This window comes from Porcisia hertigi, chromosome 25 (genome assembly GCF_017918235.1).
Source record: "Porcisia hertigi strain C119 chromosome 25, whole genome shotgun sequence".
In the NCBI taxonomy this organism is placed as follows: domain Eukaryota; phylum Euglenozoa; class Kinetoplastea; order Trypanosomatida; family Trypanosomatidae; genus Porcisia; species Porcisia hertigi.
The window spans coordinates 692033-714499 of NC_090584.1; the positions used below are offsets into that span (position 1 = coordinate 692033).

At 57.3% G+C, this 22467-nt stretch overlaps 8 protein-coding genes across 8 annotated transcripts; all 8 read right to left on the reverse strand.

The window, feature by feature from the left end:
- Window positions 1–658: 658 nt before the first annotated feature.
- Window positions 659–1084, reverse strand: JKF63_04683 (uncharacterized protein; the record flags this gene model as incomplete). Its single annotated transcript, XM_067900661.1, has 1 exon — window positions 659–1084. One exon carries the CDS (start codon window positions 1082–1084, stop codon window positions 659–661), a length of 426 nt encoding a protein of 141 aa, XP_067756682.1.
- A 615-nt stretch (window positions 1085–1699) lies between these two features.
- Window positions 1700–3178, reverse strand: JKF63_04684 (uncharacterized protein; the record flags this gene model as incomplete). The annotated part of the gene is made up of 1 exon (XM_067900662.1): window positions 1700–3178. The coding sequence occupies one exon, from the start codon at window positions 3176–3178 to the stop codon at window positions 1700–1702; it is 1479 nt and encodes a 492-aa protein (XP_067756683.1).
- A 3182-nt stretch (window positions 3179–6360) lies between these two features.
- Window positions 6361–7290, reverse strand: JKF63_04685 (uncharacterized protein; the record flags this gene model as incomplete). The annotated part of the gene is made up of 1 exon (XM_067900663.1): window positions 6361–7290. One exon carries the CDS (start codon window positions 7288–7290, stop codon window positions 6361–6363), a length of 930 nt encoding a protein of 309 aa, XP_067756684.1.
- An 800-nt stretch (window positions 7291–8090) lies between these two features.
- Window positions 8091–10607, reverse strand: JKF63_04686 (uncharacterized protein; the record flags this gene model as incomplete). The annotated part of the gene is made up of 1 exon (XM_067900664.1): window positions 8091–10607. The coding sequence occupies one exon, from the start codon at window positions 10605–10607 to the stop codon at window positions 8091–8093; it is 2517 nt and encodes an 838-aa protein (XP_067756685.1).
- Window positions 10608–11951: 1344 nt separating this feature from the next.
- JKF63_04687 (uncharacterized protein) lies at window positions 11952–12854 on the reverse strand (the record flags this gene model as incomplete). The annotated part of the gene is made up of 1 exon (XM_067900665.1): window positions 11952–12854. One exon carries the CDS (start codon window positions 12852–12854, stop codon window positions 11952–11954), a length of 903 nt encoding a protein of 300 aa, XP_067756686.1.
- Window positions 12855–13543: 689 nt separating this feature from the next.
- Window positions 13544–16606, reverse strand: JKF63_04688 (uncharacterized protein; the record flags this gene model as incomplete). The annotated part of the gene is made up of 1 exon (XM_067900666.1): window positions 13544–16606. One exon carries the CDS (start codon window positions 16604–16606, stop codon window positions 13544–13546), a length of 3063 nt encoding a protein of 1020 aa, XP_067756687.1.
- Window positions 16607–17326: 720 nt separating this feature from the next.
- On the reverse strand, window positions 17327–18175 carry JKF63_04689 (uncharacterized protein; the record flags this gene model as incomplete). The annotated part of the gene is made up of 1 exon (XM_067900667.1): window positions 17327–18175. One exon carries the CDS (start codon window positions 18173–18175, stop codon window positions 17327–17329), a length of 849 nt encoding a protein of 282 aa, XP_067756688.1.
- A 2096-nt stretch (window positions 18176–20271) lies between these two features.
- Window positions 20272–22149, reverse strand: JKF63_04690 (uncharacterized protein; the record flags this gene model as incomplete). The annotated part of the gene is made up of 1 exon (XM_067900668.1): window positions 20272–22149. The coding sequence occupies one exon, from the start codon at window positions 22147–22149 to the stop codon at window positions 20272–20274; it is 1878 nt and encodes a 625-aa protein (XP_067756689.1).
- Between the last annotated feature and the right edge of the window lie 318 nt (window positions 22150–22467).

The following is a 22467-nucleotide window of genomic DNA, read 5'->3' on the forward strand; positions in this document are numbered from 1 at the left end:
TGGGGGGGGGTAGTTGATTGGGGCGGGGTCCGATAGTGCATGCACATAAAATACGACTCAAAAAACAAACATACACATGAATAAAGCAGCTCAAACGGCGGACGTGAAGAGAAGTGGGTGATGAGTGGAGGGGGTTAGGGCCAGAGAGGGTAACGCAAGGTGTTGTGTGTGTGTGTGTGTGTCTACTTGTGATTCTGTAAAGGGGGATGTGTAACCACCCACCCCCTCCCCCTCCCCTCCCTCCCCCCCACACACACAGACACCATTACGTCTCTCTTTCCCCCCTTGTCGCTCGTCAGAGTAGATATCAAAGTAACAAACGTGATAACAAATGGCAAAATATCCCCCCCCAAAAAAGAGCGATAAAAAACGGTGCCACACACACACACACACAGACAGACACGAGCCCCCCGCCGGCTATGAAAGACGGTGATGGTGGTGGTGATGAGGTGTGATGGGGGGGGGGTGACGGAGCCCTTCAACTCTCCTTCCTCCCCACGCGACTCACTGTCATCAAAGGAAAAGAGACGACACAACCGAGAGAGAAAAAAAAACGCTGAGCAGTCGAGAGAGTAGCTATGTTGTAATATCAAGGCAACTGTTATGGTGGTGAGAGTGGAGGGGAGGGGAGGGGAGGGGGCGAAGGCGGGGGATGTTGCTAGTGTTTCTGCGTCTTCCTTTCATACTTCTCCTTTGATTTCTCCCACTGGAAGCGTTCTGTGACTGGAATAGCCTCGATGGTGCTGGTGTAGCTGCCCGCCACACCGACAAGGAAGTCCTGCGTTTCTTTTGGGTAGACGATGATCTCGACTAACTTATTGCCATTTTCAAGCTCTGACAAGGTGGCGTTGTGCAGTGCCTCGATATCGCTGTCGCGACTGAAGTAGTAGCGGATGTGAAACTCGTATTCGAGGGTGTCATTGTAAAAGGCCCAACGCTCGCCTTCGTCGTACAGAAGGCGAAAGAGGAGGCCGTTCTGATGCGTCGGGAACATCTTCAGCGCCTTCAGTGGCTCCTCCGGTGGGCCACCGTACTTCCACACGATATCGTCCTGCGCCGAGTAAGTCGAGTACCCGCAGCCCATTTTTATTATTTCCTAGTGTCTTTTTTTTTTTGAAGGGGGGGGGGAAGGGTGAACAGGGGAGGGTACAGCGGTGTTCGCGAGGGTAGAGAGAGAGAAGGGTGATGGTGGTGAACGGATGGAAGCGCCAAGCGCTTGTGCAGGCCCCAGAGGGAAATACGGACGACCCAGCTGTTTGTCCGCAGTGTAGTGCTGGGCATCGAAAGTAAAATGGGGAGAATGGGGGTGATGGTAGGTGGGGAGGGCGCGTGATGGCGATGGTGGGTTGAGGTACTGCATGTACCGACCATACAACTTGCAGGTACACCTGCGGAGAGAGCAAACACAATACGCGCTCGTGTGTGTCTTCATAGAGATGAGATGCTGCACTTGATGCTCCCCAAATCATGGGAAAGGGAAGGGGTGGCGGGTGGGGTGGGAAGGAATGACAACATTCTCTGCAGAGGATAGACACACACACACACAAGGGGAGGGGAGGGGGGGGAACGAGTGATAGGGATCAGCAGCAGCACCACCCAATGCGGTGGCAGTGGTGATAGGATGGACTCTGTTACTAAAGGCGAGCGACTTATTGCACCCGTTCTCCTTCTTCACTCTACTTTTGCAAGTCTGCTTCCCTCACGGCTCTGGCACGGCGTGTACTACTTCCACAATGCCGTCTCCTGCTCGCCGCACCAGTGTGAAGCGCCCTTTGCCAAATTGCTCCAGCGCATGCCCGACGGACTCCACGATGCGCGTCAACTTCTCCACATCGGCAGTGGTGTTCGAAAGGGACAGTGCGCGGAACGTGTCCGCAGGCATGCCCACTAGCTGACGCACCCAGACATGGCCGAGGTCGACAGTGAGATGATCGTCCTCGCACACCAGCCCCAACTCCTCACTTCGCAGGGAGGGGCTGCTGCTCAACTGCTGTTGTGTGTCGCGCTCCACAGCGTTGGGTGAGGACAGCTGCACGAGGAGCGAGTAAGTGAAGGAGTCTCTGGAAGGGCCCGGAGTTGTGCGGGCATTGTTGGCGCTGCTCTGGGTGACCTCAGGGGATGACTCGTTGATGACCATATCAGATACGACCTCCGTGATGAAGGCCACCGTGCAGAAGGGCGTGTGCGGTGGGTGCTGTGCGGCGTGAGCGGGCCAGTTACGAAGCGGTTGCACTGGGAGAGTGGCGTGCAGCAGCTGCTGCTGCTGCGGTGGTGGTGGTGACGGCTGGGGGTGTGACAGCGCAGTTGCGACGGTGGCTAACCCCACTGATGCGCCAGGAAGGCTCGGCGGCTGGTACTGCTGCTGCTTGGAGGGTCGTCCCGTGCTCGCCGCTAGCTGCTGCCGTGCTTGCGCCTCCCAGTACACTTCCAGTGCCCTCACTCGACCACCCATTACTTCGGTGTTCCCAGCGTGCAGCCGAAGAATGCCGTGCTGCACACACGACGAGGAGGTGGTGGTGGTGTCTGCCGCCGGCGCAGTCAAGCGCACGTGGAGTTTGGCACCAAGCGATATGCCTTCTTTCGCCAGCAGACCCCCGTAGCGCTGCCGCGTGCGTACAGAGGCGTCCTCCACGGCGAGCGTACGTTGAAACCCATCGGATAGCTCCAGCCGCAGGCACCGCCACTGACCACCACTTGGCCGCAACGGTTTGTGCTGCTGTGCTTGCTCATCTTGCTGCTCTTCCATCGCATGCAGGGTGGCGTCGGCGAGGGAGGCCGACGCGTCTGCGTCCGCGTCCGCGTCGTTTGAGGCACCATTCGGCATCGTGGCGGTGCTGCCAGAGGTGGAGGAGAGGGCGTGCAAAAGTGCACGACTGCGCTGCTCGCGTGAGAGGCTTACATCTTTAATTGACATGACCTGAAGAGCAAGGGTCACCGTGTGCGCCGCTGCTGTCCCCGTCAAGGGGCTCCCGGCAGGTTGAACAGAGTTACCGCCACTGTCTTGGCTCCGCAGTGATGACGTTACGGCAGGCAGACTGAACAACCCAGTTGGCGAGAGAAACGGCGCGAGCGAGGGGCGGATGAGAGGCGGACCGGGTCGCTGCGCCACTTCCTCCAGGTCCTCATCGAGATGACTCCTTATGTAGTCGAACGTCGCCTTGTCCGTGCCGGCAGTCATGGAGGGGTCCACGTGCGTGTGTGTGTGTGTGTATGTATGTATGCATAACCAAGCCCGAGGAAGTGATTGTGCCTAGGCTTGCACAGGTCATACCACTTGTGCACGTCGCAGGGGGGGGACATGTGTATATGTGTATCCAGGCGTGTGTGTGTGTGTGTGCGTGTTGGGGGGGGGGGGGAGGGCGAGGGACGGACAGGAGGGGCACAGCGAGAAGTAGAAAAGCGCATCCGTGCAAAGTAGGGCCTGTGCGTCTTGCATCACCAAGCGCACGCCTTGCGGATGCCTACCAGCCATACAATTTGACCGCGTGGGCGCGCGCGTCCGTGTTCGTACGTGGACGAAAGAGACGTCTGTGAACGGGGCAATATCAGGAGGCTCGAGGCCGTCAAAGAGAAAACAAGAAAGTAGAGGGGGACAGTGGAAGGCGCTGTGCCCCTGCAAAGTCAACACCACCACTTACTCATGTTCCTTCGTTCCCCGCCGCCCCCCCCCCCTCACCCCATCTCCGTTCACATCTGCACTCGAGCTTGGCCACACATGGTCGTTTTTTTTTTCACTAACGTATCCATGCAGATGGCGACGTCGTTCAATTCAGTTGTGTGGCAGGCGAGAGAGGGGAGGGAGGGGGAGACAGTGGTGGGTAGTGAGATGAAAGGGGAAGGAGGGAATGCATTTGTTTCTTGTCGCACGTGTGCATGGGCTGAGTGTGGTCCCCCATGTGCGCCATGCGGCCAACCATTCCTCCATTTTTTTTTTCACACAACCATCAGTGAATGAACTGTTGGGGTGGCTTCATCACTCTCGCGGTTTATCGTTGCTGTGGTCGACAGCCGCATTTTCCAATCGTCACGCAGGTTAAAAAAAGACCAACAAGACGGTCAGACAGACAGACAGAGCCATGTACAGACCGGAGGAGTTCTTCAGCGTGAGTGGGGGGAGGGGGGGTGGGGGACTCGATAAGCACTGCAGAGACGCACACCTACACACTTACAAGGCAGACAGAAAAGCCAATGAGAAACCTCTCACAGGAAAATAGAACTTGAAAAACAAAAAAAAATATGAACAGACGAGTGGTGAGAGGAATGGTGGCTGAGCTTGGGTGTGCCCGCACCGCAGCCGCCGCACGTTTCTCCTTTCCCCCTTCCCCCCTTTTTCGGCCACACAAACACACACACACAGACACACTCTCTCTCTCAACACTTTTTTTGTCACGAGAGACAGAGGAAGCCTCGAAATAACACAACAACAATGAAAAAAAAGGGTGAAGAGAAGATTTACTTAGCGCCATTCCTTCCCTGCACACATGCACAAGTGCATAAGTGTGCCTGCAATCCCTTCCAGTAAAAGAAGAGGTTACGAGGTGTCGAGTAGGACGAAGGAAGAGAAGGAGAGAGTGTGTGTGTGTCGGGGGAGTGCGGAGGGGAGATGATGGTGGGGAGAACAGAGGGCGATCATACACTAATTCGCCAAGACAAAGAAGACTGCCCCTCTTCCATAAGGGTTGATGCCTTCTCTATCCCTCCTCTCCCTCCTTTCCTCTTCCATCTCTCGCAGCTGTTCACACACACACACACACACACACACACCCGCACGCCTCTACATATTGAAAGGGCGCCATGGAAGAATCCGCCGTAGGGTCCGTGAAACGTATGGAGATTGGCCTTTCGATATCTCTTAGGTGTGCACTGTGTGTTGGTGTTTTTTTGGAACTGTGGGAGGGGGGGGTTGTGGTTTGGGAGCGGTGGGGTGGTTGGTTGAAGGGACAGGGGCGGGCGGGAAGGGTCACTGGACGCAGAGTCAAGACGTGCTTGCTTGCTGCTTATCGACGCTCCGCCATCAATCTTCACCTCCACCCACTTTGGCGTAGTGCACCTTTTTTGGGCCGGTATTAAAAAAGAAGAAGAGAAGTCACGTACACGTTTGTCTGTGCATGTGAGGATGAATGGGTGGGTGGGGGCACCGGAGAGGCGCGCGTGCATCTCTCTCTCCCCTTCCCCATTCATCCTCACAAGTTCATTAGTGTTTTATCACAGCGCACACATGCGCGCGTGCACGCACACAACGGCCCCCCTTCCCCTGCCCCAAACGTGCGGCGAATCAAGCTAACAAATGTATGGAAACAACAGTGGAGGTGTACAAGTAAAAAGGCGTCGGTGTAGATGGTGATAGAGGAAGGCCGGGGGGGGGGGAGGGGGAGGGGGCTGATCGAGGCGGGCGGAGATGAGGGTGGGGAGTGGAGGGTGAAGGGGGCGAGAAAAGTGAAATCCTTCTCTGTCGACCCCCCCTCCCTCCGCTTTCGCGTCCAAGCTGGATAGGGAGCACAAGCCAAACATAAAAAAACCCGAGAAAGGGCAGACAAACGATCGACAGAACGCCCCCCGCTAAGAATATATATATATAAACAACGAGAATGAAAGAAGATATGAGAGAGACTGCAGGGAGGAGTGTTGGGGGGAGGGGGGGGGGGCTGTGGCGGGGCAGGGAGTAGAGGTGTGGTGATAGTGGTGGGGAAGGAGGAGGAGGACTCTAGGATAGCGTATCACGAGTGCATGCGCAATGAGTCTCACAGGCGAATCGAGGAGTTAAGGCGAAGCGAGGGAAGAGGGAGCAGAGCGAGAGAAGCAGAGGGGGCATCCGCACGTGCCTGAGCGTGCACTCCATCGCCTCCGCACCGGCGATTGCCACTACTTCCCCCTCTCTCCCCTCTCCACCTCCCACACCCAATTCTTCTTCCCCATCGATATGCACACGTTGCCATTCCTGTGCCACTGCAACTCCTTGTCGTCATCCCCCTCCCCTTCCCCTTCCCCTCCCCTCTCTTCTCCTTTTTTTCATCGCACTGTCTGCCCTTTACTCACCACTTCTACCGCCTTGTTTATTCAAATAATTTTTATTCTTTTCGGGACTTATAGTCCTCTCGCCCCTTCCCCCTACCCCATAAAAAAAAAAAAACCACCGGCGTCGGTTTCTTTTTCTGCAAACGGAGCAACTCAGCGGTGCGGTGGTGGTGTAAGTGATGATGGGGAAGAGGAATGTGCGGCAGCGACGTTGGCATCCCTTCAAGACGCCAACGCCTGGAGTCCCCCCCCTCCTCCCCGCTTGCCCCTTCCCCTCTCACTTTCCTTTCTTCTTCCCCTCCCCCTCCCGCTAACACGAGCTGATGGTGTGCGTATGGTGCCGTCTTACATGATGAATGGCAGGATGGCCGCCTTCTTTTTGTTAGCTGGGTCGGCCTTGACGTAACCGCGGTGCTTTTTCTTGGCCCAGTCCGCCATCTGCACGAAGCCGGCCAGGGTGAAGAACCAGGAGGACAACATGTTCGTGCCGACGGAGAAGGACACCCATGACATGATCTCGAAGAAGTAGTTCGGGCACGAGACGAGAGCGAACAGGGGTCCCCTTGGCACGTTGCGGGTGGTGTCGCCATCGGACTTGCGCATCGTGCTAAGCTGGTAGTGCACCGCAAAGTTGAGGAGTTCGTTGATCACCATAAGAGCGGCACCAGCGTTCGACTGCAGGGCGCTGGTCTGCGTGAAGGAAGGGTGGCACAACACGTAGCCGATGAAGGCGGCAAAGGACCAGTAGTACACGCAGTTCTTGACGATGTTGCGCATCGGCATCGTAGGATGCGAGAACTTGTGGACAAACATGGATTCGAGCTCCCGCTTGACAAAGTGGGCGATAAAGAGAGCAATATATAGTTTCTGCGTGTAGCCGTAGGCCGGCATCGTCGCAGAACCATAGATGAAGGAGGGGCGCATGGCGTACAATAGCATGAAGGCGATGGGTCCGGCGTACTCGACGTAGAACACGGTGCGGTAGCCGATCTGAGGGCCGAGGTCCTTGTAGGTGATGACGGTGCCATTCTTCACACCCTGCTGAGAGAGAGGCAGGTTCGGTGACAGCGTGAGGAGGTTCGGGCGTGGCTTGCTGCCATCCGCAGCGGGGGACGCAGGCTCCACGGCGTTGGTGCCAGGCACCTTGAAAGACTTGCGGTGCACGTCCGTATTCGGGCGGTAGGCTTTCTTTAGGTCGGCGAGCGTGGCGTTGGCAGGAAGTTCCAATTCCTGCTTTCGGGACCCGTCCGGGCCAGATGCCACGATCACCTTCATGTTGTAGAGAGTGGGATGTTTGAGTGGGGGGGGGGATGGATGAGGAGGAGGAGCTGGGTGAAGGCGTCAAGGGATATGCGGTACGGCGTGTCTGTGGCTGGGATAGTCAGCGTAAGGGATCCTTGTGAAGAACGAACCAAAAAAACAAAAGTGGACAAATAGAAAATGAGGGGCGGGGGTAAGGCGAGCTTGTGGGGTCAGGCAAACTGCAGCATGTTGTACGTGCGCGTAGGCATGTTTTCGTGGATGGTGGATGGTGGTGTCGGGGAGGGGGGGGGTTGAGACCAGGGAATGAAAGAAAACATATATATATATATATATTTACATAAATGTGAAGAAGTGGAATAAAGGCAGACATGAGGAGAGGGGGCGAGCTGTAGTGCAGGGCACGAGCAGTGGTGGTAGTGGTGGTGGGTGGTGTTGGGGAGGAGCTGAGAGGGTAGACGGACACTGCGCCTACCGCCCTCCCCCACCACTACACTGCCTCTGGTCTGCCAGCGTAAGACGGCGGCGAGACAGGACAGACTTCTCTCCCCCCGTTCTATGCATGCACGTATGTCACCATTCCCACAGACACTCATTTACTCTCGTGTTAGTGCGTGTGTGTGTGTGTGTGTGTGTGTGCGGGTCGTTTCAATGAAAAAACAAAAATCCGTTCCTCTTCATTTTTCGGATCAGGGATGGAGGGGGGGGGGAGGAGGGGGTGAGAGGGGGGAGTGTGTGTGCTTGTGTGTGTGTGTGTGTGTGCACGTGCTGAAAAGGCCGATTTGCGTCCCAAACTCGCCTTCATTCACGTGACATTACCGCCTCTCCGAGGCGCTGTTGTTACTGCTACTACTACTACCACTACCGCCACCGCCGCCACTACCACCACCGCTCACACCGCTGCTTGTGTGCCCTGTGTTGGAGGAGGATCCTGACCAGGCACCACCGTAGCCGCTGCCGGATGAGGCGGAGGACGAGCGCTTCTTGAGGATTCGCTCCGCTTCACGGTCGGCCTTTTCCTTCAGCCAAATTTGTTTCTTCTCCCGGAGTAGCCGCCGCATCGTCTTCGCCTCGACGGTGCGCGGCATCGCTGGCATTGGGAATATCACACTTCGACAGTTTTGGGTACCGCAACTGCACACAAAGTGCGGCATAGACTCGTCGCGCAGGGTGGCGTAGTCCACTGTGAGCTCCTCGCCAACGTTGATCTGCCGCTTGGAGGCGAAGAGGAGCGTGCGCCCGTGCACAAAGTGCATGTTTGGCTCACATGAGTGGCGCAGCGCCACTGCATGGTGAATACCATCGCCGCGGCAGATGACACAACCAACGATCGGCTCCTCATCTCCCAGCTTGTGAAGTGACTTTGCCACCACAGGGATCGGATGAACAGCGTCGCCAAAGAGGCACTTGCCAGCCGGAACTGTTTTGCTGGCACGTGTAGAAAATTGTCCGTTTCGGTCGTGGCTGATGAAGTACCACGGCTTGCGTGCCGCCTGGTCTCGCAGCGCCCGCGCCACCGCGTTTGCGATGAAGCGCTCGTGGTTCCAGTGGGGGTCACCCTCAACCATGACATCCGCGAAGTCTCCGCCGTCTTTTGGGGAGTACCACATGCCGCAGTTCGGGTTGATCTCCAGAAAGTACGGCGTCCCAGTGAGCTCGTCAATGCGGAAGTCAACACGACCGTAGCCGACGCCGTTCATGATGTACTTGAAGGCGTTTCGGGCCATCTCCGTGATGGCGGGGTAGGCCGGGTCTGAGGAGGCCAAGAAGCCGTACGCCTCATCGCTACACTCCATCGTCCACTTTTTCTCAAAGTAGGCAAAGTCGTCGTTGTTCTGCAGGAAGTTGAACATGAGCGGCTTGAAGACCTTCACCCCGAACGGGCTGCCGGGGTCGGCGCAGGCCAGCACGGTCCCCTCACGGCCGCGAATGAACTCCTCCACTAGCGCGTGGTTATATTCTTTAATGAAGCCGCGCACCCTCGTCTTTAGCTGATCGAGTGTGTCGCAGCGGTTGTCCTTGTGAATGCCGACGGAGGCGTAGCCGGACAGGTGCTTCACGATCACTGGAAACTTCATGTGCCGGCACTTTTTGGCGAGGCTTTCTTCGTTGCTGAGCAGCACGAAATTGGGCACCTTGACACCGCTCGACCCCACCATTAGCTTCATATCGACCTTGCTTGGCTCGAAGCCGCGCGAGTCCGTTCCGGTGAAGGCGGCGTTCTGCTCCTCCAGAGCCGTCACCACATCCACGCCAGCACGCTTTTCGTCACGGCTGCCGTCGCACAGGTTGAAAAAGACGTCGTACTTATTGGAGGTGACAAGCTCGCGCACAGTGCTATAGGAGTCAATTTTTTTCATGGAGACATCGGCGAAGGAGTACTTGTGACGATCCTTCTTCATGTAGTGCTGCGGAGTGCACCAGTAATTGTCTACGCTGGCCGTTGCAGAGTCGGCGCCGTCGTAGCTGCTGTTCAGCACGCAAATTCGGATGCGTTTGCGTTTCTTCGCCTTGGAACGTACGGTTGGTGCTGCGGCGGCGGCGGCGGCGGCGTTCGCAGTCGCAGCTGACTTCTTTGCAGTGGCGCTGCTGCCGCTCAAGTCACCAGTTGGGGGTCGTTTGCGTGTGAGCGAGCGTTTTGGCCGTCTTACTACCGCCGTGCTGCCCAGCGTTCGCGGACGGGTCGGCGGCGAAGGCGGGGCTTGACTCCTCTTCTCGCGTTGACGAGCGATGGCGCGAGACGGGGCAGATGATGCAGCAGGCGGTGGCGACGAGAATAGGGTACCACCGGCACGGCTGCCGGCGCTGCCAGACGCTACCGCCACCGAGCCGCCAGGGGCGGAGGAGGCTGGCGTAGATGCGGCCTTTGCCTTCACACCTGTGCGTTTGCCCTTCAGTGCACGGCGGCTCGACTTGACCTTTTTCATCAGCTTCCCCGCCGCGTGCTGCTGCTGCTTAGCGACGGTGGCGCCGCCTCCGTGGGATCCGCCACCACTGCTGCTGGCCGCGACGCTGTTGGCTGAGGACGCGCTGTTGCTGCTTGCCGCCCCATTCTTACTTTCGCTAAGACGGTGGGCATGCCCATTGGTGGTCCCGCTACTCCCTGATGCACCCGTGCTCGCATAGAGACGCTGCTGGAGTACCAAGGCCGTTCCAGCAAGGAGTGTGGCACCGGTCGCGTTGCCCACCCACTGACCAAGTAAGCGTGAACGGCACATTGATGGCGGTTCTGTGGGGGCGGGGGTGGCCGTCGCGGTCGGGGCGTGGGGCAAACCTCGCAGCGCCCCGGCTGTCCATCGCGCCGCGCCCAGGACGCTGCCGCGGGGAATCATTATTACACAATGTACAAGACGAATATTATGAGTGATCGCAGCTTTTTGCCAAGCTGGGATTGTATGTGTGTGTGTGTGTGCGTGTCGCGGAGGAGGCGTGTGGGGGGGGGGGGGGGAAGAGCGAAACACCCCCACACTTTCTCTGTGCTCCCAAAAAAAAATGTGAGGTCCAAGGCTTTTCTATGACGGGGTGTGTGGCAGAGTTTTCTATTTGGTGTATATATTGGTGTGCAAAAAGGCTTACAGACACGCGTGCTTGTGCGTCTATGTGCGTGCGCACACGTCTGAAACCCTTCTTATGATCCAGTCAAGTCGTGGGCTGCTCCGTGTGGGCCGCGGGCGCAGGAGAAGGGGGGGGGAGGATGGAGGGGTGGAGGGTGGAGGGTGGGGGGGGGGGAGAAAAACTCTGGCAACGCTGCCTGCTATTTCCTTCTTGGCCTTAAAAAAAATCCCTTTTGCTCGGCGTTGTCTAGCCGTCTCTAATGCGCAAAATTTTCACACGCACGCACGCACGCACGCACACACACGGAGAGACCATCCGATGGGTGCTCGGAGACTTGTGAGGGATGATAGCGCGTGATAAAGAGCGATAAGATGGTGGTGGTGGCGAGGTTCAAGACAGCATTGAGTTGAAGCGCACTGCCCTTTCGAAGAAGGGAGAGGGGACGCAGGTCGGCCATCGGTGTCACACCATTTCCGCCACGCTCGCAAGCGCGGACGGAAGGAGTGAAGGTAACATCCCAGGATTGGTGGGAGTGCGGGGGGGATTAGGGGAGGGGGAGAGGGGGGGGATCAGGTGAAGAGGTAAACGGGTGGAGTTGAACTCTTTGCTTGTGTGTGTGTCCCTGTAGGTGAAGGTGCACAGCCCTTCGTCACACGATAGGAATGGGCGCCAGCGCACATGGGAGCACCAGGGGCGAGCGCGAAGGGAAAGTGAAGGAAATGTTCGAATACCTGAAAAAAAAATAAATAAGAGTTATTGTTGTGCACATTGATGTCCCGGTGATCGGCGTACTAATCCGTCAAGCATAGACTCTGTGAAGCGAGAGGGATAGGCGGCCGGACCCGTGGGGATTGTGGGGGGGGGGGGAAGTAGGGTGTCCAGCAGAGGTGAGAGGTGTAAGTGTGGAGGCTTTCCTTCCATGAACTCGCTGCAAGGCGACCCATAGCAGTGAGCGCTACTGGAAGGGCGGGGGTTCAGTCCTCCCTCCTTTCCTCACACACATCTCAAAGCCGCCCTGCCGCAAATATATATATATATTCATGTTCACCAACAGCCTTTTTTATCATCTACACTGGCAATCGCGGCCTCAACGTGGTTCTTTCCTCCTCCTGTTGTTGCTGTTAGAGATCCCCGTTGTCCTCGGTGTGGAGTGCCGCATTGTACATGTCAGGCACTTCACGGAGAGGCTTTGCCTTCCCCACGCGCATAGTGCCGACGATATGAAGGCCGTCAGGGTCGACATAGTAGCCCTCGTGCGTCGTCGTCTCCCCGGGGCGCCATTTGAACTGCAGCACACGGCTGTAGTTTTGCCCATCCCATGGGCGGTTGCGGAGGTTCTGTTCGGCGACGTAAACACGACGAGGGTGAAGCCTCAGTTTCTTTAGCTCTTTCAGCTTCTCTGGGTCGCCGGCTGCCTCAACGTCGTCTTCTACTTTTACCACCACTGCAATGTGCCCCGTCGGGATGGTCTTCGCGTCTACGGGATAGATGATCGCGTCTGCCCTTCGCGGCGCGTTGAACTTGCGTTCTTCTATGCTGGTCACCTTTTCGTAGTTGTCAATGTACACCGCTGACCAGTCCTGCTCCGGTTTAGCAGGATTGAAGTAGTCCACGGTATTCCATAACTGGTTCGTGTTCTCCACAAGGCGCGGTAGGAGACCGTTGTTCCACACCAGCCACCGCATGTAGTAATCGAATGTAGAGTAGCGGTAGGCGGTCATGATGACACGTGTTTCGGATGGGTCACCGCGGCGACCGTTGTCCATCGGGTCCATGAGATTCACGTAGTTGATGTAGGTTGAGGCAAACTGGGTGTTGCAGTTGCTGTACGCTGGAACGTTGTCTGCGACACCGAGGAGCTGCCCAAACGGCGTCACGCACTCTGTCAGCGGGTCGTAGCTCGAGTACGTGCGGGGTACCGTGCTCATATGCTTCTCATAGTCGTAGACTGAGTAGTAGTAGAGGGAGAGGAGGCAGAGCAGCGTCGTGCACGTGCAGAACACCACCACGTGCACTAGCTTCATGTCGAGTGCGTCCTGATGTACGGGGTGTGGGGAGAGGGAGAGCGAATTTTTGGTAGCAGCAGTGCGACTGCCAGTGTGTGGGTGTGGGTGTGTCGGTGGATGTAGTAATGGTATCGAGGGGGGGGGGTTGACAGGCTATGAGGAGCAGTCGGCGAGGCTTGTAGTGTTTAGATGCCGGACGATGGTTGCAGCGGTCTACAGTGCTTCTTGAAGGCACACACACACATCAATGTGCAGATACCTCCTCGGTATCCCTGTCCTTCCTCACACAATGGCATTCGAAGGGACCACGCTAATTCGCGCACATGGATGTCCCTGATGAGCGAGGGGAGGGGGTACGAAAGCCGCGGTCATGGGCTGCCCACCACAAGGCCGGTCCTGCACTACAAGGAGCTCCAGTCTGCACAGCCAACCCGCCCTTCTCGGCTTCTGCTCCATCCCCTGATGCTTACTCTTTCTCCTTTACTGCACCACTCCCCTCCCCCTCCCCCCCTCCCGCTGCATCTTACGGTGGTGGCAGTTTTTGTGTGCTTCTCACAGACCGTGGCGCACGCACACACAAATTGGCACATGTCACCCCTCATCTTCTGCACGTGGGTGCGCGCCTGTGAGGTTAAGCTCCAGCGAGAGGCGCGCTCCTCCGCTCCCTCCCCCCCCTCCCCCCCCCCACCTGAGCACGCCGCAAGAAACTAGTACACACATCTGCAGTCGCAGCCCTTCGGGCAGCACCGCACCGTTGGATCACACCACCAGCTGCTGATGTGCTCCACATGCCCGCCATGCCCGCAGTGAGCGCACTGCACGACAAGGCAGCCCTCCTCTCGCCGTGTCTGCAGTATAGCACGCATGGTCTCCGCACTATTTTTTGTGCTTGTCGCAGCGTCTACAGGGCGACCGCCGTATCCATCCATCTTGCGCTGCGGTGCGTCCATGTCGCTCCCCGCCGGGGCAGCAGAGTGTGCGCGGTGGCGTGCATCTGTCAGCGGTGCCGCCGCCCCCGTGTTGGCGTTTCCACTGACGCCTGCGTGAGTAACAGTGTTGCGGTGCAGCGACAAGCCGCAAACTGCACAAATGCTGATCGGAGCATGTAGACGACTGCATAACTCCGTCGATGACGCAACGGGCGACTCGGGGGTGAGGAGGCCGGCTCGCGCCCAGGCGGCAGCACTGCTCGAATGGTCGCCATGACCAAGACCAATAGGTGCTCCTGTTGCCACCGAGGTTGCCGCAGCGGTAGAGCGGTGATGTCCGTCAGTCTCAGTCCTTTGCAAGAGTCGCAGTCGACATTGGAGAGAAAGCCGCACAAGTCTGGCCTCGCAGAGTAGGGTGTGCTCTTGCGCAATGGCGAGCACTCGCTCTGTGAAGTTAAGCACGTCGATCAGCTCCGCCAAGTGCCGGCGATACAGCTGCACGGATGGTTCACTCCCCACCACCGGCAGGGCGCTGTCTAGGGGGACGGTGATTGGGGGGACGTGACCGCGGCCGCTTCGCCCGCTACTGATGGACTCTGCTTGTTGCTCATTGTGGACTTTCTGCAACACACTTGGGAGCAGCAGTGAGCAGATCGCCAGCCCGGCCCAGAAGGGGAGCCGCCTATTCCGTAGTACGCGCACCGTCTCCATTAGCGCTGGCCAGAGAACTGTGTTCACATACAACACGCCCGCCGACGACGTTCCGACGTTCTTGGCGAGTCGTCGGAGGACCTGCAGGAGGTTGCTGACATCTGGAAGTCGCAGCGCTTTAGCCAGTTTTGCGTTCGCGTGCAGCGTCCCCTCGGCCGTCTTGCCGCTGCAGAAGCGCACCTTGCTCCAGTCGCACTTGTACTCGCTGCTGAGCACATGGGCAGGGAGCACAAAACTCGGCAGCACCTTGCCCAAGACAAACTGAGAGGTGCAGCCCACCACGGTCCCGGCTCGCACCTTTTCGTTCTCATGTGCATCCTGCGGCCTATCATAAATGCATCGTAGGCACACCGGTAGTCGACACAAAGGCGGCTTCCCTGTCGCCGCTCCGGGCACATCGCCATTGCAGTCGGCGGTAGTTGGATCCACAGCATGACGCGCGCGACGCAATGGTGTCGGCGTGCCCGAGACTGCTACGCCACCCAGAGGCAGAAGTACCGCCATGAAGCACTTGGAGGGGCGACGACAGTAGGGGTAGAGAACTGAGGGTCCTGGGCCTGCGCCAGGTGCTGCGATACCACCGCTTACGCCACCGCCTGCACTTGCCGCTCCCGGCGCCTGAACTGGGGCGGGGATCGATGCAGTCGAGGATGTGGTTCCACTATGCAGAGAGCTAACCACAGCAACGCACGAGGTGCCGGGTGCTGCTGCGGCTGTTTGTGCGGAGGCGCCATTTGCTGCGGTCGACCCCGACAGAGCGCCACCAGCCGCGGGCAGAGAGACAGGCGCCACAGGGGCTAGAAGGCCTACGGCGGTCGGTGCCGGAGCTGCAGCAATACCGCCTCTACTCAAGTAAGTGCCTGCCATAGTTCGCGGCACGCGGGCGCCGCCACCGCCATAGGCCAGCGCAATGTGGGAAGGGAGGACAAGATGGTGCACGTCGAGTTCCACAGTACTCCAACAGCGGAGCAGCGCGGCGAAGTCGAGGAGGAAAGGGCATGTTTTGCTGATGCCGCTGCCATACCGGTGCGCGGGGCCCCTCCACGCATTTGCGGTCTCGTTGCCTCCCGTCATTGTAGCCAGCGAGGCAAAGGACGGTGTGAGCGAAGCGCCAATGCCGGCGCGCGCCTCGGAGATCCAGCGTAACAGACGGCGCCCCACCTCAGAGGCGACAAACGCGGTGAGCGTTGGCGTCGCCGGGCTGGCCACCCTCGAGGCGGTACCGTCCGCCCTGCCGCCGGCGTTCCACGCCTGGGAATTGCCGTGGCTGCCACTCGGGTCGGCTATACTTTTGTGACAAGGCCGATGCGCAGCGCTGCTGTTTCTAGCCTTGGTGTTACCGGGGTGATGACCTGCCGTTACAGCCCAGGAGGAGGTTGCATGGTTGCCCATACAGGCGAACGAGGCCTCCTCAAACAGCTGCCACTGGCACGGTTCCGTTGGATAGCGGGCAGGGAAAACGACTTCAAACACCACAGTAGCAACGATGAGAGGCCAACCTGGAGCAGCCGCGGCTGGGGAGTTGATGGCACCCGTGTTGCCGGAGAGGGTGCAGTTGGTCGCTTGTACGGCCGACGAGACACCGGCGCTGCTTTCAAGGTTGATGCTCTTTGCGTGGTGGTGGCTCCCTGTTGTTGCGGCTGAGGCACTGGTGCCATTGTTGATGCTTGCGATGGGGTCGCTCGAGAAGCCAACCCCACCCACGCTGAGAGCCCCTGCTGCACTTTCGTGATTGATGTGTCTATTCGTCAAGGAGGAGGTCGCGGCGGTGGTGCCAGTGCGAGACGCTGACCCAACGCCTGCGCCTGGTTCTCGATGACGGCTGCGCTGCGAGAGCCACTCCAGCGACCGGGACAGCTCCAGCAGTACGGCGCAGGTACCTTGACGCGGTCGCTGTACTGGGTTTGAGAGCACCGCGTGGGTGTGCGCGCTACCAGCCCCTATTGTTCGGCCATCGCGTAGGTCACTTGGTGCTGCTAATTTGTGGTGGAGGGCGCCCCCGGAGGGCCCACTTTTGTTCACTTCATGTGCGTTTTGTTCATTGGCGCAGAGTTCGAAGTGAAACCTCGCCAACTGCCGCGCGACCGTCAAGTCGCGCTCGATGATCGACAGGAACTCCTGTGAAAGCATTCCGCCTTGAAGAAACAACTCCTATGCGTGAGTAGCGAGGAGGAAGGAGGAGGGAGGAGGGGAAAATAGTGTAAAGTGAGAGAGCATGGAGTGTGTGTGTGTATGTGGAGTGCGTTCACATGCCGGTTGCTGAATTGGGGGGAGGGGGGGGGGCAGCTACTGGGTCACACTCCACCTGTGCACCTTCTCTCAACGTGCACTGCAGTAGCTCGATAACATGCACACCCCAATTCAGAAGAGATGGCCACACAAGGTTCCCCCCCCCCCCCCCTCACACACACAGAGAGACATGGGCGCCACACACCTTCGCTTTTGACACGCAAGCGTGCATTAGTGGGCGCATGCTGCGCAGCATCTGCGTGTAGGTGAATGTACGTGCATTCTGGAGAGCGGAGTTCGATGTATGGTAGAGGCTCTGTGGAAAAGGGTGACTGGAAAGCGGCGGCCGCAAAGACGCCTTCAAACCCAAAACAACAACAACAACGAGTGACACAGCAAAAGCGCACATCTACCATAATTCACCATCGAAAAACGACACCCACAACTGTGTGGTGCTCTGGCTATGGGGCAGGAGATGGATTCGGCGTATGCGCATGGAGGTATGAGTCATTCCTAGACACAACAGCGTTGCCGCCGCAAGTCTATATGTGTGTGTGTGTGTATAAAGAAAGAGATCGTTTTTTTTTCCCCACTTCCATCTCGTTTGTCAGATGTTGCCGGTTATGCAAAATCCTCGGATGGCTGTGGGCCATAAACGATCTTCTCACCAAAAATGGGTCGAGTGCGCCACTCATCCATGACGCGTTCTTCGACCTCGGGCTCGATGAACTTTCGGTAAAACCAGCTACGGCGCATCGAGACCTGCTTCCAATAGTTGTGGAGTCGAACCTGTGCCTTGCAGTAGAAACTCATCAGCTGCTCCTCTGTAATTTCTAGCATCGCCGGGCCGGCGCCAGAGAAATACATCTCCTCTGCTTGCAGTGCGGTCACCGGCTGGCCTTGGTTCTTTAACCGCTTCACCTCTTTCTCGATGGCGGTGTACAGCTCCTCGCGGAACGCCGTCGGCGGTTTGAAGTCGATGTCTGTCCACTGCCCACCGCTGTACCCCTTGATCTGGGGAAAGCGAACTAAGCCCTTGGTTAAATCCGGCACGTCGTCACGGTTGACATCGTAGAACTTCAACCCTGGCGTGCGGGTGGCGGATTGGTGGCAGAGCACCTCGAAGACTTTGCCCACGGCGTTGCATGCGGTGCAGTTGTTTTGATGATAGCGCACCACCATCACGTCATCTGTTTTTGAGAAATATTCAAGCTTCGCCTTCATCTCCTCCACTGAGGTGATGGGGTGGACGCATTTACTTGGGAAGTTCGTCCAAATGGGGTTCAAAGCCCTCTGATTACTGCTGGCGAGATCACTGCGGATACCGGCACTGTTCATCATGAGCGACTTCATCTTGTGCGACTCAGACTGGTAGAGCTCAAACTTTTTGCGTCGACTATTGATTTTGTCCACCACCTCATTCGCCCCAGACTCCGGGGCGCTGATGTTGTCATCCCCGGAGCCGCTCATGACGGAGAAAGAGTCAAAGTGATTGTGTGCGTGGGTGTGGAGGGGTGGGGGGGGGAGGGGAGGGAGGGTATACTACTACAGTTCCTGCACACGTGCGGGTACCCGCGTGTGACAGCGTATTGACGTGGAGGTTTCGCATGGGGAAGAGATGAAGGAACGCACAAAGGAAATTATGAGAGAGCGATGATGTATGAGGGAGGAAGAGGAGAAGGGGCAAGGGGGGGGGGGGCGCAGCGAACAGTGGGAGTCTGAGCGAGAGGTGAGTGGCGCTTCTCTTTTGGTTTCCTTCGCATCCCGCCTCTTTTTTCTTTTCGCACAGCACACCATTCCGTAGTTGGTGCGCTGGCCAGCTCGGGCTCCCCCCTGTAAGTTTTCTTTATATATTTCTCTTGGGCGGGGTGGGGGCTGTATAAAATGTAGAAGGGAGATGCACGTACAGCTATACAAAGAGGGAAACACCTTGTCGGCCAACATCAGTGGGCAGCGGCTATGTTTCTGCCCATGATCGAGACGACTGCACATACACATAATACATACTTACACACACACATGCATACACAATCAATATACATATATACATATATATATATATATATACATGTATGTGTGTGTATGCATGTGTGTGCGCGTTAGGGGAGGGAGAAGGAGGGAGTTACTTTGTGTGTATATATGACAATTTTCCGGTAATGTTTCATGGAAGCGCATATGACGTGTTGGAGTGATGACTCCCGCCACCCCGAGAGGGGGGAAGAAGGGGAGAGGGAGGGAGGGAAGGGAGGGAAGGGAAAAGAGGATACCTATAAAAATGCACACCCTGTGTGGCTGCATGAGCTGCCTCATTGGCGGCAAACACGCACACACACACACGCGCGCACTTCACCTCAGCGTATCCGCACTCTTCCCTCTAACTCGTCTCAAACTTACTCCACACATTCTCAGAAGCACGTACACGTACACGTACACACACACACACACACACTTCACAGTTTTCTCGTGTACATATGCGTCATCGTTTATTTTCCTATTTTGCTGTTGGCCCAGAGCAATAACGAACTATTCGCTCACCACTGACACACACACACACACACACACACACACCCACACACATACACACGTGCGCGGGCGGGCGGGCGGGGCGCATACGGAGAAAGACAAGGAGAGCACTGCGACGTACGCAAGAAACAGTGTGACAGCGAATATGTATGAAGAAAATGGTAACTAAAAAGAAAATGTACATCGAAAGTGTATTCGTCTTTTCCCTCCTTCCTATCCGCGGCCACATGTCGCTATATGACAACGGGGTCTAAATATCAGGACCCCCCTTTTCTCTCCCTCAAAAAGAAAAAAAAATCAACAAAGGAGAGGGGTGCACGTACATGCTAATTGGCCAGGGGAGAACTCCCTAACAGCCCCTCTCCCCCCCCCTCCTGAAAGGCACAACACAGGCAAGAAAAATGAGCTGCATTGCATCAGCGGAACTGTGTTCTCTCTCTGTCGACACCAAAAAAAGAAAGAAGGGGTGGCTGGCCGCCACCAAATGACGCACACACGCAAACGGAAGAAGACACGTGTAACAACGCAGTCCATCAAAATATACCCCCCCCACTCTCCCGCACACAGACACAAGACAGAAGACACACACACGCACATCCACATGCATAGCGGAGCTGGCAGCTTCTAGAGAGGTACATTTGCATGCATGCATATATGGATGGTGCGGATGGGAGGAAGGGGGAGGGGGAGGGGGAGGGGGGGGGACAACTCTAAAAACAAAAAAAAACTAAACAGTAAAAAGTATACTGGAAGACAGTCATCAGGGAGAGGCGGATCTATGCAGATGTGCGCGTGCGCAAAGTGAGATGTCTCTCACACTCAACACCACAGCGCGGAGAACATCGCGAACAAAACAGGAAAGACCCCTCCCCGCCAAAAAAAAAAAGTGGGAAGGGGAGCGGCTGAGCGGGAAAAAAATTCAAAGATGACCGACTGCAGAGTTGAAGCTATACATAAACCGATCACAGACACACACCTCAATCTAGTATTCACAGAATCCATAGGTGAAAGAATGGAGGATGCGGACAGGAGATTCTTGACGACTACATGTCACCCTCAAAGTCATCGTCATATTCGTCGTCGTCGGCGGGTGAGGCGGCCGAAGCCGGCGCCGGGGCAACTTCTGAGTTCGACGAGGGCGACGGCGGCACAGACTGCGCCGCTGGCGTTGACGTGACACTTGACGATGACATTGCTGACGCCGCCAGGTTACGGTCCGCATCGGCAGCCTTCGTTTGGGCGGGCTCCTCGTCAAACTCGTCTTCGCTGTAGTCCTCCTCGACCGCTTTCGAGACATCGCCTTTCCTTGCTTCTTCAACCGGCAGTGGCGCCACAGACGAGGCTACCGACGACTTCTTGTGGGAGAGTTCATCCTCAAAGCTGCTATCGTCATATGCGTTATCGATCACGTTGCTCTTGGTGTTGTCGACGTCGGTAACCTGTGGGGGCTCCGCAGCGTCTTCCCCGGAGAAGTCGTCATCGCTGTAGTTTTCCTCCGCGTCATTTGCTGGCGCTGTTGCGGGTTGATTTGCATTTCCCGCGTGAGCTTCATTCACTTCGCTGGCTACTGGCACTTCTGCCCCCTCCACCTCTGCGTACTCCGGCATCGGTGCCGTGGGTGCAGCCACCGCACCAGCATCAGAGTCTCTTGAGGCGGAGCTCCTCTCGAATTCGTCCTCATCGTACGCCTCTTTGGGTTCCAACTTCGCCGAGCCGAGGGAGTGACTCGCGTCCTCCTCCTCGTGCGCTTCCACCTCCGCCTCGCCATCCTCCTTGCCCGGGGAGAAGTAGGCAGCGGCAGCGGAGGACTTCGACGAAACGGAGGACGAGGCTGAAGACGGCTGGTGGTGCGATGATTTTGGCTCGGGCGCGATGGGGTGATCAGTGGAGGAGACTTCCGGGTCACCCCCTTCTTTCACGTCTGCATCCGCCTGCACGTGCTTCTGTGCCGCTTCCTCCGCAGCGCGATCCGGCTTGGACGACTGGCTGTAGCTGGACGAGGACGAGGACGTCCTCGAGCTGATGAGGGGGGGCGGGACGGCTTTCTCCTCCGCATTAGCCACATTTTCTTTTTTTTCCGCAGGGTGAGTTTTGTCCTCGCTATCAGCCGTCGCTGGACGGGTAGGCTCAGCAGCGCTCTTCTTCTCAGCGTCGGGCTTCTCGTTGTGAGGGCTGTTCTTGTGAATGCTGGAGGTGTTGCCGTGGGAGGAAGCGCTTCGGCTCGTGGCTGCCGACGAGGAACTGGTCACATACTCGTGGTCGGCGGGCAAGTCACCGGCCGCTCGACCTTCCGCCTCCTCTGGATGCGACCCGCTGACTTCTCCAGAGCAGCGACGACCCGCCGCTGCTGCATGCTGACGGGATCGCCCACCTGCTGTGCCATCCCTCGGGCGCTCGCTCAGCGGCTTCGCCGGCGGAAGGTGCCTCTTCTTGGACCCACTGCGCAGTGACGCCTGGCGTTCCTCCTCCTCTCGCCGACGAGTCAGTTCCCCTTTCCGAGATGCGATTTCTTCAAGCTCCTGCTGGCGGCGCTGGAGGAAGCGTTGCCGCGCTTCCTCCTTGTGCCGCTTTTCCATCTCTTGTTGGCGACGGAGGCGGCGGCGCTGAGCGGCACGCTCCTGGATGAGCATTTCTTTGCGCTCCCAGTACAGTTCGAGGTGCGGGTCCTCAAGGTCGTTGTAAGGTGGAATGACGCGCTCCTGGGTGGGACCGAGTGAGAACTCCACCTGTGGCAGCTGCGCCACCACTGTGCGTCCAGACAAATGGGAGTCCGCTGTTTCCAAGCGCATACGTGGCGAAGACGAGTAGAGGCGTTGGTACTCGTCATGCTTCGCTCCACGGTAGGAGGAACCGGTGTAGAAGCGGTTTTGGTCCACAGAGACGGGACGATGCTCCTGAATAGGAGGCAAGGCTTTGGACATGGTGCTCAAACTTAGCGGACTTAGCTGGTGCCCTTCCTCCCTCTCTTTGTGTGCAATTGAAACCTTTTTTTTTCTTCAAGTGATGTCGCGCAGCCACACGTGTACGTGACGTTTTTCTGTTTGTTTGCAAAAGAGAGAGAGCAATCCTGGGCGTATAATTAAGCACGTGTGTGTGTGTATGTGTGTGTTATCAGCACAACCCAAACGATTCGCAAGAGCGGCAGAATCAACAACAACAAGGGGGGGGTGAGGTGGGGGGGGGTGAGGTGGGTATATAACCCGTTCAAGAAGAGGGGCGGATGGGCAGTACAAAATGTA